The sequence below is a fragment of the Hippoglossus stenolepis genome, chromosome 4 (genome assembly GCF_022539355.2).
Source record: "Hippoglossus stenolepis isolate QCI-W04-F060 chromosome 4, HSTE1.2, whole genome shotgun sequence".
NCBI classification, from domain to species: domain Eukaryota; kingdom Metazoa; phylum Chordata; class Actinopteri; order Pleuronectiformes; family Pleuronectidae; genus Hippoglossus; species Hippoglossus stenolepis.
In genome coordinates, this window is record NC_061486.1 from 28,646,046 (window position 1) to 28,659,980 (window position 13,935).

Genomic DNA, 13,935 nt, shown 5'->3' on the forward strand with positions numbered 1-13,935 from the left:
CATGCCAAAGTGCTCCTTCTCATAGAGAAAGTGCTGCACATAGAGTAGATGCAGTGTATGAATGTGTGGGTGTATGCCAAAAACTGTACTGTAAAGCGCTTTGAGTGGTCAAGTACAGACCATTTTCCATTACTTGGACTCAGAGATTAAATGATTTGATTTCAGTGGTCAAAGGCAAAGGTCACTGCTACCTTATATGAATTTAAAATGTTATGTAGATGAAAACTGCACTTGTTGGCAAAGACTGCAGCCTGGTACCTCCTAGGTTTAAGCATGGTAATTGTCTATTTAAATTGTCAGTCTGTCAGTGTCGTTGTATCCCCTTTTTGCATGTGTCTGCATAGTGTCATGACCTGGCTCAAGTGGCCACAACAAAAAGGGAGACACACCAGTATACTAATTAAAGAATGTTTTATTTGGTACCCAAATCAAACCAAATAAACATGCCAAATAAAGAGTTAACATATGAGATGTGGAAGTCAGTAAAGTCAGTGGTGTAGGGTGTGCGTGAGTGAAGGATGTAGTTGTAGGGTGTAAGAAAGAAATGAAGATAACCTAAAAGAACAGAACTTCACTCCCAGTTCATACCCCAAGAGGGCACCAGGGGCCATCACAATAGTGATTGTCTACCAGAACATTTTATCCAGTTTCAGGCCACTTTTTAGATCTTGGTGATTTTAGCTATTTACTTTAACTGGGTGAAGAATCAGTGGATGTCTGTATCATATGTTGTCAGAGAGATGAGCTGAGCAAATGCTAGTGGCACCATCAGTCTATTTATAAATCGAGCACACTACAACAACATTGAACAATATGTATTCAAAACAGCTGAAATGCTAGACTTATACCCTTCCCTCAAGTTTTGGGACTATCATACAGAAGCTTTGCAATTCTGTTATAGTAATCAACCGCTTACAGTGATCAATCTGAAAAATGTCAGACCCTCTACTTGCCGGCTGCCTGTGGTATCTACTGAGAGAGAGAGGGGGAGAGCAAGCCAGTGATACTGCAGCAAAGTGCCCTGCACACAGTTCTATAAAGTAATAGCCCAAAATACTAAGTTAGAGGTCTTTCATGTTGTGTAAAAACGTTTCGATCGTTATGCTTTTCTTATCTATTGTAGTGACCTGGTAGTTGGTATGACATAATGGCCATAACTGCTGTATTGCAACAACCATGGCAGCCCTAATTCAATATGTTCTCTGGATGCAAAACAATTAAACAAGGCTCTCAATGTAGAAATATTGAATATATTTCTGGATGCTCTGACACACTGTGAACCTAACCGGTCGGTGCGTGCTCCCACCCACAGAGTCTTACATTCAAAGGGAAGATGACAACCAGCCTTAAGTTCAAAGAAAAAGCCACAGACCTGGACACTCGAAGTTACAAGTGCCTCCTTCTTGCTCTGGTTAAACTCATCCATGCTGACCCCAAACTCATGTTGCACGTGAGTATGCACAATATGACTCATTTTCCAGGACACAATGATCAATACTACTTACTTGGTGCAGTCACTTTTTTCAGTGTTCATTGGTGTTTGGAATGACTAAAAGCTTGCTGAACTTTTTCTTGTGTGTATTGTTGTGAGTTAGAACCCAGTAAGGCAAGCTCCAGAGATGCAGAGCAGCACAGCAGAGCTCATCACCGGCCTGGTACAGCTAGTGCCTCTAACCAACACCACCCAACTATCACAAGAAGCTATGGAGGTCAGAGACCAAAGCCAACAGTAACACTTCTCATTCAATGGCACAAGACAAGGGTACCATGTGTCCAATTCTGACATGAAGAAAATATGTTTTCTCACCATGAACCTTTTTCTCAACAAAATAAAACAGATTTTCAATCAATAATTGCACTCTTTAGACTATAGCATTGAAATCCTACTATAACTATACAAATTTCAAGTGCAGTTTGCTGGAATGATTTTTGTGACTAAAAAAAAGAATGGATCAAAAGTAAAAGTTGAAGCAGTACAGGCTGTGATATGCTGACTTTTTTCAACCCTTCCTACTGATGTTTTATATGAAAAGCCTAACAGGAGTTGGAAGAATAATGCCTTTTAAACAGCTGAAATACTTATAATATAAAACAATTGCAGTGTTTCCCCTATTATATATTACAAGCCTGGTGGGCTGCCAGGCTTAAGAAAATTATTTTTATTTACAAAACGAAAAATATCCAGTGCTTTCCACAAACGCTATTTGTCTTTCACGCGGTGTTGAAACCCTGTCACTTACTTTATCAAGGCTCGTTGTGGCCTTTAATTCTTATTTCCTGATTGATTTGTATAAGTGGCTTGATTTAAAGTCGTGGGCACACTCTCTCAAACACACACCACGATCAGAGCAGTGACATGAGCTGTTTTCAGACATGACCTCTGGAGGAAGTTGAGAGAACTGGGTCTGGATTATCTGTGGAGGTTGCCTTTCACACATGCACAACACAGCAGGCGCGTGCCCTTATCCCCAAAAGTTCTCCCGACATCTTCGTCTGTGCCATCTTCATGTACAGCACGGCTTTTTTATCCGGAGATGTTTGTTTTGTATTTGTTTCTTTCACTTTTGCAGCTTTTGCGTGTTAGAAACATCATCAACACTCCCACTCGCTCATGGTGAATTCTGCGGAGGACCTCCTGCTGTGTTCTCATATCGGCTCCTCCAGACTCTATACTAGGGGGCCAGCCAGGAAAAGTCAGCAGAAAGTCCTGAGGCTCTCAGTTGGACATTTGCATTCACACATACGGCCCTCCAGAGAAAGTCAGCAGGATCTCCGGAGTTGAGTGCATGTCTGAAAGCAGTTGTAGTGGACATAGTCAACCAGATGAAATGACAGTAATTCGAGTTTAGAACTATGCTCGCCAATGTTTGTGCAGTAAAAAGCAAAAGGCCAATTAAGATCTTGATCAAACTAGCTGTTCAACACACATGTTGGAAGCGGTAGTTTTAACTGTTTGGTCCGCAGGCTACAGGAGACATGTTCTAAACAACCAGATCGCAGTGGTTGTATAGCAAATTGTTATTGAGAAGCTAAAACAGAGAGGAGGAAAGACGACCGAATACTGATTCATATGGCTCCTCTTCAAACATTTTCTTTTTGGGGTTTGTCTTGCTTTTGCCTCTCCATTGCACCTGTTGTCACTTCCATTTGCACCAAAGCAGGTGAAATTGGTTCACAATCACCTAAATTGACAGATTGATATCCCTGAAGTTTAACTGACTTTGTGTTATACTGTGACGATTTTTTTTGAGCAGTGTATATATGATCAATATTTTTCACTACTCCATACGTTTTGTATAGAGTTTACAATATATATTTTAAATTTTTTTTAACTAAATAGTTTTTTTCTGACTTTTTGTGAAATTCAGTGTATGTTCATTTTTAAAATTCTTCACATGTCAGGTAGAACTTTTAGAATGTACCAGAGGCACCAGATTTGGGCATGCACAGCCCAGACCCCCTAGCTGCATACTTTTTCTTGGCTTGGTACTCTTTATCTGAATAACACCAAAGAAATAACAAGTAGCAAAACTCAGGATGCCATGGTGAATTTTTCTTAGAAGTCAAGCAAGATGAAGTGCAGGAATGAATCATGCTGTTTTCATGATGTGCAATTTTTGCAAAGGTCATAACACAGCTTATTTTATGCAATGAAATATTTCTGTAATTGTTTTTACTGAGATTGAAGTTTTTTGCTTTTGCGAGCACCACTGGGCCTGAAAAAATATTCTAGGGGAAACACTGAATTGGTTAGAAAGTTTTAGGTTCACCAGTATTTTTCATTGAGCTCCACAGTGATTGAAAACTGGCAGATTAAAGTCAACTGGAAAAAAAATTAACATACAAACAAACTATTCGTGTCACAAAAGACAGTCACATGAATCTGTTTGGTCCGAAGGATTTAGAGATGTGAATAGATTTTTGGTACTTTAATAACAGGGAGGCTGCTTACTAAAGTATGATTAAACATACTTGTGACACACAGTTAGAAATCCAGGTCTTGATGATTCTCTGAAATTTAGGAATCTAAATGCATATGTTATCTATGTGAGACATTACATTGATGAAGTAAAAGAATGTGAAACTTTATGTCAACAATTAAAGATCTTAAGGCTTTTTAGCTTTAGTCTTATTTGCTATAAAAGTGTGTTAAACAAAGCTTTGTTTGGGTCTCCTCCTCGCTCTTTTTATTCTCTCTGTCTCTAGGCACTGTTGGTTCTACACCAGCCAGAGACGATAGAGCTGTGGAATCCTGATACCCCCATAGAGACATTTTGGGACATCAGGTACTCATCAGTCTTATCGTGTTTCTATAAATATATTAATCAACAATGATACAGATGGAGATACTGTTTTCTGCTGTGACTGTTTTTGATGACATGGGGTCTTTGCAGCATCTTTGGAAACCTCTTTTTAAAATATTTTCTTTTGATGACATTGAACTTGAAATCAGCATGCACAGTATGTGTTCAAAGAGAAGTATATTAGATGGATGGGATTTTAACATTGCCACAACTCTTACGGATAATGCTTATCTATCCAGTACTTGTGCTGCAGTTTGAGTGCTTTAAATGATCTGAACCTGAATGTGGGAATTTCTGAACAAGTAAAGATGCTTCTCTGACCATTTCAGATTTAATTTATGAACGTGCCTATAACTATCAGCTGGCTAATGTTTACTGTAGCCAGTCCCTGGTTTAGTTAATTCTGTGTGGGCTCTATGTTGCCAGAATAAATAACACACCTGAAAACTATCTGACATACTGTATATGTGAGTGCTGCCCCTGCCAATCGCACACAGGCTCTTCCTCTGATTTGGGAACAGCAAAATGTATCATAAATGAATATCTTTGTCAAAAATGACTTTCATCTCGACTTGGACTTAAACACCAATTACTCGAGGCTTGACTCTGATTTGACCTTGTTTACTTGTAATGACTTGACATATTTCATTGGTAAAAATCACATTTATTTATCTCTGGGATTTCCCTACGTTCATTTTGCAGCGGCGTCATGTGCTGTATTACCCTGCCATATGTCCTCACTCTTCCGCTGACGTGCTCACTTTACATGTTAACAGTTAAACAACCATTAATCAGAAGCATTGCATATGCACGCGCATTGCATATTGCATAACTCTGAGAGAAGTCCAAATACAGAGGCTAATTGTAAATTGGATTTGGAGTTGTTTTGTTCAAGTTTACATTTTTAGGCCATGTTTTGTGCCTAAGTTAAGACAAGAAAGGAAAAAATATCATCCTTGTTCACTATTTTCTCATATATAAATATATATATTTAGGTGTAAATAAAGACGAAGATTTCTTCTCTTTTCTGCTGTGTGCACTGTCTTCTCCTTTGCTATGCATTTCCATCCCTTCTAGCCTCCCTTTTAAACAGTGCTTTACGATAAATGGGGAGTTTTCCAAAGTCATAACACATATCAAACATTGGTTAGTTTTTATTGAAATATTAAGTCTTGCTTTGATGAATGAGAACATTATCAAATACTGTAAAAGCAACTGACTCACTCACTCCCCCACACAGACCTCACTCATTCATTCAGTCATTCACACTTCACTCGCACCTCACCCGCCCATCCACTCAGATCAACTTGCTTTATTAGCATGAGTGTTAGGTTACAGTAAAGTAAGTATTCAGCAGTGTTCAGAAGCAGTACTCTCATTTGTCTCGTCTGTGAGACGATGTACGTGTGTAATTTGAAAATATACTGTTTCATCAATGAAATGATAAACATTTTAAAAGTAATTCACTGTTTGTGTTAATTTAGTACACTAAGTGTAGGCAAAAATGCAAAATAAAACATTCATTAGTCGAAGAGTGAGCAATGACTTGTTTAGGACTTGAAAAGTAAGGTAAAGCACTTGGACTTGACTTGGACTTGGTAATCCTTGACTTGGGACTTACTGTACATTGGACTTCTCTGTCTTTACGTTGGACTTGACTCAGGACTTGATCGTTAGGACTTGAGACTTGACAAACAATGACTTGTTCCCACCTCGGGTAACTACAGAAAAAAACAGTCTGGGTCACACACAACCATACTTGATCTCAGAAAGTGCATTGTGGGGAAACTTCTGTGATCTTTGTTTTCAATTTATTCTTGAAGTTTACAGGAGTCTGACCACTCCTCTTTACCCTTTTTACGCAGTGGTCAGTATGTCCATATGTTTGTCCAGCCATCTTTAACCATTTAATTTCTGGAGCATAACTCAAAAAGCAATTGGAAATATTTCATGAAACTTATTTTCATTACATAGTGAAGAGCTGCCTTTTGATAATTTGGGTTTCATAACATTTTATGTAGTTTTTCAACGAGTTTGACTCAGCCAAATTATGGTTTCAATCAAATTCACTAAACATAATTAAAGTAATGTGTTGGCAGTGATGGTAGTGATCAGGCATTGGGCAGTGATGTGGTGCCTTTTGGTACTGGTTGATACTTGATAAAGTTTTGTGACATTTTTATTACCCTCTGAGCTGGAGTAGTTGGGAGCAGGTACAGGGTATGGTTTGTGTGTGTGTACAAAATAAAACTTTCATTATAGTTTTAGATGATTGCAACTTTAGTCTGGCAAGTCTTTTTTTCAGCAGTCGGCATTAAGTGAAATATTACCACTTAAAGTGTCATGGTTCCAAATGATCTACTCTCAGGTTTTGTGGATGCCAGTGGAATATCTCCTGGTGACTCCTTTTTGTTCTGTTTGCTTCTCTTCAGTTCACAGGTGCTTTTCCTCATCTGCCGTAAGCTGATTGGCCAGCAGATGGTTAATGGGACAGAAGTTCTGAAATGGCTGAGGGAGATCCTCATCTGCAGGAACAAATTTCTACTCAAGAACAAGGTACGGTTCTGTTCCTAATTGCAATAACAGGCGGAATTTACCAATCAATAAGTCAAGGAATGTGTGAACTTTATATTTGGTCCTTGATCATGGCAGGAGTGTGCCACTATGGGTAGTGGGATTCCCATTTGCCGGCAAGCGCAGACAAAGCTGGAGGTGAGTCTGTACATGTTCCTGTGGAGTCAAGACACGGAGGCAGTGCTGGTGGCCATGTCATGTTTCCGCCACCTCTGTGAGGAGGCTGACATCCGCAGCGCCGCTGACGAAGTGCCTGTCCAAAACATCCTGCCCAACTACGCCACCTTCAGTGAACTGGCCTCTGTAAGCAACATGATGGGAACAGGTCAGTACTGTTAGTCAATCTCAGGTCTTAAAGTTTACTATTTAATACTACAGTACTAAACAAGTTTGGAAATGTGTCTTACAAATGATGCTCTAGAAGACTTAAGTCTGCAAAAATGTTAAGCGTTTCCCTTCACATTCAAAAGTCTTATTCAGTTAGGGCTGGGCGATATGGAAAAACATCATATCATGATAATTTTTTTCATATCTATCGATATATATCACTATTTAAGCCAAATAACCAGAAAATAACTTTTCTGCACATTTGTGTTTATGTACGATGTTCTTCTGTACAAACATTTTTCTTATGCACAAACAGATTTTTACTTGCTGTTACAATCATCCTGTGCCACTGCACTTTACTTATAACATTTAATACAAACCACTGCAGTGAAAAGGGTGTATATAATGTGTTATGGCCAGCTCATTTTAGGACACAACAATTAAGGGAGGTCTACAAGGACAGCTTGAATCAAAGCAATCTTTCTTTAATATAATCGATTTTACAATCAAAGAATATCTAAATGTATGAAGAGCAAAAATACAAACAAGGAGCAGGAGCTTGGCTGTCCAGGGAGAGAGGATCAGTTGAATGCCACCTGGCTTTTATACTTTGCTTTGCAGGTGCAGTGAGTCATCAATCATGAGTAGGTGGAGTCACCCAGTAACCATGCAGGGGGTCAGGCAAAACAAAGCAGGAGACCAGGGCATAGCAGACTGAGCACAGAGGCGAGCATACTACCTGCAACAGAGAGAACAGCCAGGAAAACACATACTGCCAGGGCCGTCACAAATGTACATACTCGCATACATACATTTTTTTTATTTAATACAAATTTGTATTCTATTGTCTTTTTATATTTCCTTATCCTCTTGTCTACCTCATTCTGACATGCCTGCTGCTGTAACAACTGAATTTCCCCGTTGTGTGGATCAATAAAGATATATCTTATCTTAAATCAGCACCAGTGCACTGAGGCGTGTTACTCTGCACTGGTCAGCAAGTGATGCTGCTCCACTGATGTTTTCTAATCCCACTTAGAACAGATCTTTATAAAAACCTGGTGATATCATATTTATGTTCCTTGATTAACAGAGTTTCTTCTGCAACAATGAAGTTAAAACACTGCGTTACGTCATAATCTGCGGGAAGAACCTCTGTCTAAAGGAGTGTGTGTGTGTTTGATTGCTTGTTTGTTTGTTTGTTTGTTTGTTTGTTTCCCTCCCTCCCTCCCTCCTCACACACAAACTGATAATCACATGGGATATTCACCATCTAGTCCTATATTCTAAAATAGTTATTAATCGATGTCGGATCATGACTCAGGATCATTCCGGTCACTATAACCCTGATGTCCTGTCTGTTCACGTCACGTTACGTATCATATTGTGTAGCAGGTTTAAACATGGGTCTCATAAACTCTAGAGAAAATCAAACAAACACAAAGTAAACATCAGTCCTTTACGTGTCCTAATAACTTGTGATCAGTTATGGTGTTTATTGTTAATGTGTAAAGTAAGCGCAGGTCAAAGGGGGAGTAAGGAGGAGTCAGACTACGACATAGAGTCCGTCACAGGACGACCGGACCTTAAATGAGTGTCTGTCCAGACCCTGAAGCAGCATTGGTTATAATTATTCAGCAGTGGAAAACCGCTAAAACTATGAACGTAGCAGAAAACATGAATCATTATGTTCAGTCACTGCAACGATGCAGAGTCGTCCACCTCGCTGCAGGAGCCCAAACATTAGCACGTGTTCTCCTGCTTCTCCTACACTCTGTGCTGTGTGCGTCTACCTAACCTGAGAGTTTAACTTTATTCCAGCCACATGATTGGTTCAGCGCGGCGTAGGGGTGTGCGATATATATCGTCTACGATAATATCTTATTTGTTGTTTTAACGATGTGCGAGCTCACGTTATCGCGTATTATCAATAATGATGATCCATGTGCCACGCATTCACACTCTGCATGTCAATATATTTGGCCGCTTTAGATGATAAATGAAAGACATTCAGATAATTGACAGGTTTTTCCGTCAGTGAATCATTGTCGGAAGGCGAGATCTACCACCCTGATATCTTCCAAAAACCTATCTTTTTAGCAAAATTGCAAAAGGCTTGTGTGGTGAAAAACTCTGATTATAGCCTTTACTGTATCCAGGTGCCCCCTGTGGCAGCACCCCTCTTGGCAGTGCCACTGCATCAAGGCGCATTACGCAGCACTGGTCAACAAGAGACTCTGCTCCTCTGTCCTTTTCTAATCACTCACAGGTTAAACTGATCTTAATAAAAACCTGCTGAATTCAAATTTATGTTCATGGATAAACATGGCGTCGCTTCTTCTGCAACAATGAAGTTTAAACACTGTGTTGTATCATAATCTGCAGGAAGAATTTCTCTCCTGTCTGCAGGTGTGTGTGTCTGCCCATTTCAGTCACTTTTCACACAATCAAAAACTATCACATTTATATAGTAATTAATCGATGTCGGATCATGAATCTGTATCGTTCCGGTCACTTTAACCCTGGTGTCCTGGCTATGTGCAGCACGTCTCATCTTGTGTTGTTTGTGTTTGGACTGCGTGCAAAATGTTGAAATGCGTGTCTCATAAACGTAGAGTGAATCAAATAACACAAAGTAAACTCCAAGTACAGTGGCTTAATAACTTCTGAGTAGTGTTCATGTTTATTGTTAAAGTGTAAAGCGGCAGGGTAATACAGCAAAGTACAAGGATACCGGGTCTATGAGCGTCTGCCGTGACCCTGACGCAGCAGTGGCAATAACTGAGCGTAGCTGAAACACTAATCTATGAAAGGAGATTTACTACATGAACTGTCTTTTATAAAATGGACACTACAGCCTTTTGCTGTGCACATAGAACAAATCTACACCTTTTCTCTCGATGGATGGAAGAGGACAGGAAGATAAGCTCTCAGAGGTATAGGAGCAGACATATAGAGTTTAGTAATACTGAATTGCAATCATGATGATTGTTAGGAAGCTTCGTAAAAGAAGTATATATTAGATAGCTGTTGGCGTTTCTGTTAACTGTGTGGTTCTTGTTTTCACAGGACGATCCACCTTGCAGAAGAGGGTGATGGCCTTGTTAAGGAGAATAGAGCACCCCACACCAGGAAACATTGAGGTAAGATTCAGTTCAAATTCCAGTTTCTTTTAATAATTCCCCATAAAATCCATATTCACCTTATGTAGAAAGATATATTAATTGTAATCTTTTTTCACATATAACAACTAATTCAGACAGACAGAAAAACAAAAGCCATGAAAAAAAAGTAACAATAAAAAGGAACAAACAAAAATGAGGTCATGGGATTTTCAATAAATAAAATAAAAAATTCCATATATACTTAATAATATACATAATTATTATGGAGAGTTTGTTTCATTGGCTAAATAAACCCACCATTTACCCAACCGTTTTTCTCCCAGTTCTTTTTGGAGCCTAATGGAGTAAGTCATCTGCTCTAAAATGTGTACTTGTTTAACATTATTGACAAAGAGGCAGAAGGTAGGGCAATCTTTCTTAAGCAAGTAATTAGTAAAGGCTGTTTTAACTGCTGCTAATAGAACCTTTAAGAGATAAGTGTCATCTTTACTTAGGCCATCTGGGATTAACCAAGTAACGGGACGAAAATGATATACTGATTCTAAAACCAACGGTTTTTGAAATTATCATTGCCATTTCCTTTCAGAAATCCTGACCAAAAAACATGTGCATGATCAACCATCATTTCTCCACTTTCACTCCAGCAGCATAGCTGCATACCAGTTTGTTTAGAGTTTTGTCTGGGGCTGATTAAAAAAAAAAGCGAATCAAGTTTTTCCAGCAGAAGTCTCACCAGACCATGGAGTTGGTGGTAAATGACTATCTCCCAGGCCACACCAGTATACACCAATATACAAGAGGTCTTAGCTGAGCTGATACATAATAATCACCTAAACACCAATGTCCTTTGTTCCGTATCGTCCATATTTTCCTAAATCTCTCCCACTCTCTCCACTGCGCCTTCTATCTGAGCTGTCACATCTTGTGACTGTTTATTTTGGTCATGAATTTGTTCATTTGTATTTTGATGTCCTTTCGAAAGCCCTTGCGGAATTCCGAGAGATCTTCTTTCAGTATGGTCCTGAGCATTGCCATCAGTCTAAGCCTCGCTCATCACTTCGCGGAATGAGTCCAAAGTGTATGTGTGATGTATGTTGATTTGGATGGATAAGAAGTCTTGAATTTGGGGAAATTTAAGGCTGAAACCAGAGCTCAGTATACCTGTCATAGTGCTGTCATACCAAGTAACGTGCCACCGGAAGTGTCCATATTCACCCTTCTCAATATACCAAACGATTTGGTTCAAACCCATATACTTCCATGTGTGTCATATCAATTTTGCAGTGTGCATTATCTCTATTTCTGCTGTATTATAGACCTACAGTTGTTTATCTTTTGTTTTTCTACTTTCAGGCTTGGGAGGACACGTACGCAAAATGGGACCAGGCCACCAAACAGATTCTCAACTTTCCCAAAAACAAGGCTGATGATGGGCAGGTAGGGATGTTACATAGAAGATAACTAATCTCTTGTCCTCTTTAAATGATGTAATGTGAACTGAAGGTCATCAGTCTGTCTATCATATTTGATCAAGCAGCCCCCTGACCCGCCAGGGTGGTGCCATCACATAGGGTCTAGAGAAGGGGTAGGCAACCTTTACTATCAAAAGAGCCATTTTGCCCCCTCTTCCACCAAATAAAATTCGTCTGGACCCGCAAAACATATTTGATAACACATCTTAGAAAGTTTTACATATAGTAATACTCATTGTTGTGCCAGTTGACACTTAAAATGAACTAGTTCAAAGTTCAGTTCATGCATGCATGCATGCAGTTCATGAAAATTAACTAGTTCACGTTCATAGCTATTTTTTTTAAATTTTGAAACAAGTTCACGTTTCCAAATATGACCTAATTGACATTCGTTTGTTCCATTTTTTTTTTTAAGGATGATTTAGGTGACAATCTTACAATCATGTGTTTAGTTATTAATCTATGGTGTCGGATCATGTCTGCGTGTCGCTCCAGTCATTTTAACAGTCAGAGTCCTGACTGTGTGTCTCGTGTTAAACTGAGAACAAAATGTTGACGAGTCATTTTTTACGATGTTTAAATGCAGCCTCATAAACTCTGGAGCGAATCAAACCAACACTAAGTTACTTCATGTACTGATCAGGTCCTGATAACTAGTGATGAGTGTTTATTAGTTCAAGTGAGAGCAGAGTGGAGGAGGACACAGAAACTCCAGCTCGGTACAAACCAACTTCAGCTTCTGCTCTGATCATGACGCAGCTGATCACTGAGCAATTGTGACCAGAGAAACTCGGTATTTTCACTATTTCAACTGTTCGTTAACATTCTTCTTATCTGAAGGTGCATAAATTAAGAATGCCCACTGCTTCTAAGAAGTTACTTACCACCTCAACATTCAAATTTGCTTTTCAATAAGATGAATTAACATTTAGCTAAAATATTCAGATTCCACACTTCTTTATTTCTTTGAGCACACAATCTAGTAGCATGGGAACACATCAACATAGCAGTGCATTGAGTACATTCATGTACCTGATCATGGACTGATCACTAACTGCTGTTCAACAACATTATTCAGAGTAAGTGATGATATCTCAGCAATGACTCAAAGACAAAACACCAAACAATTGTTTGAGTTGTTGATGACATTTATAGCTAAACTCTGTGAAGATTTGAATGTATAAATATAAAATATATATAGATCTGAAATTTTAATATGGAGCTTGATAATAGCTTTAAAATACATGAGTAACCCTAACCCACACATTTCTGTGTGACCTATATTAAACAAGATATGGCCAGTCAAAGTCTGACAAAGTCTTTACAAACAGTCGAACTCTGTTAACCCACATCTTTAATTGTGATCCAGGCCACATGCCATTGTGGTTCTATAGGTTTCTCATTGACCAAATCAGCATACAAATTTTAACTGATATGACAAAGATTGACCCTCACAGCTGAACATTAACATAACATGATATACATTTTGAGCTGCTTGCTTTTGTAGGCCTACATTATATTAATAGGAAACCTACTGACATAAATCATACAAGACATGGTCAAGAAGAATAAGAGTCCATTAAGGAAGCAATAGGGGGAAAATTTGAGAACAGAGTGCATTCAGTGTAAAATACCCTCGCGGCTCTCTGGCTCTACTGGAGACCGGACTGGAGGTGCTTGCGAGGTGATTGCGCTGGCTTAGCAGGCTGACACACTCACACATGGACACCGGAATATAACTATATCAATGCTAAACTGCCTCAACTGGCTAGCTTTGAGCTGCAACCTTTGCAGATAATATAAACCCTGCGTATACTGCTCTTTGCCTCGTTGATCCTTTGTCAAGGTACTGCCTGACTTTTACACTGCTGCACTTTCAATCATGCATGCTAAGCGGCAGCTTGTCAAAATACAGGCACTGCTATGGTAATGCACGATGTAGGCAGATCAATAAAAAACTCATGGCAGGTAGCAACGTCCTTGCAGACATATGTAGCCTTTGTTTCCAAAAATAGAAAAAGTATTTATCTTTTAGGAACCGTTAAGAAGACCTGAAATTCTTGCACCTGAACCTGTCTTTTCTTAACATAGACATTGTGTTGAATAACACATGTATCAATTTCTTCTCTTCGG

General features: G+C 39.1%; 1 protein-coding gene across 2 annotated transcripts in view; it reads left to right on the forward strand.

Annotated features, from left to right (window-relative positions):
• Window positions 1-13,935, forward strand: part of LOC118105857 (neurofibromin) — a 158,340-nt gene that overhangs the window by 50,082 nt on the left and 94,323 nt on the right. For both annotated transcript variants that reach the window (XM_035153829.2, XM_047339515.1), the window contains exons 13-19: window positions 1,313-1,450; window positions 1,596-1,709; window positions 4,207-4,286; window positions 6,737-6,860; window positions 6,957-7,203; window positions 10,275-10,348; window positions 11,684-11,767. In XM_035153829.2, the coding sequence (XP_035009720.1) occupies window positions 1,313-1,450; window positions 1,596-1,709; window positions 4,207-4,286; window positions 6,737-6,860; window positions 6,957-7,203; window positions 10,275-10,348; window positions 11,684-11,767 (861 nt within the window). The remainder of the gene's footprint in view (window positions 1-1,312; window positions 1,451-1,595; window positions 1,710-4,206; window positions 4,287-6,736; window positions 6,861-6,956; window positions 7,204-10,274; window positions 10,349-11,683; window positions 11,768-13,935) is intronic.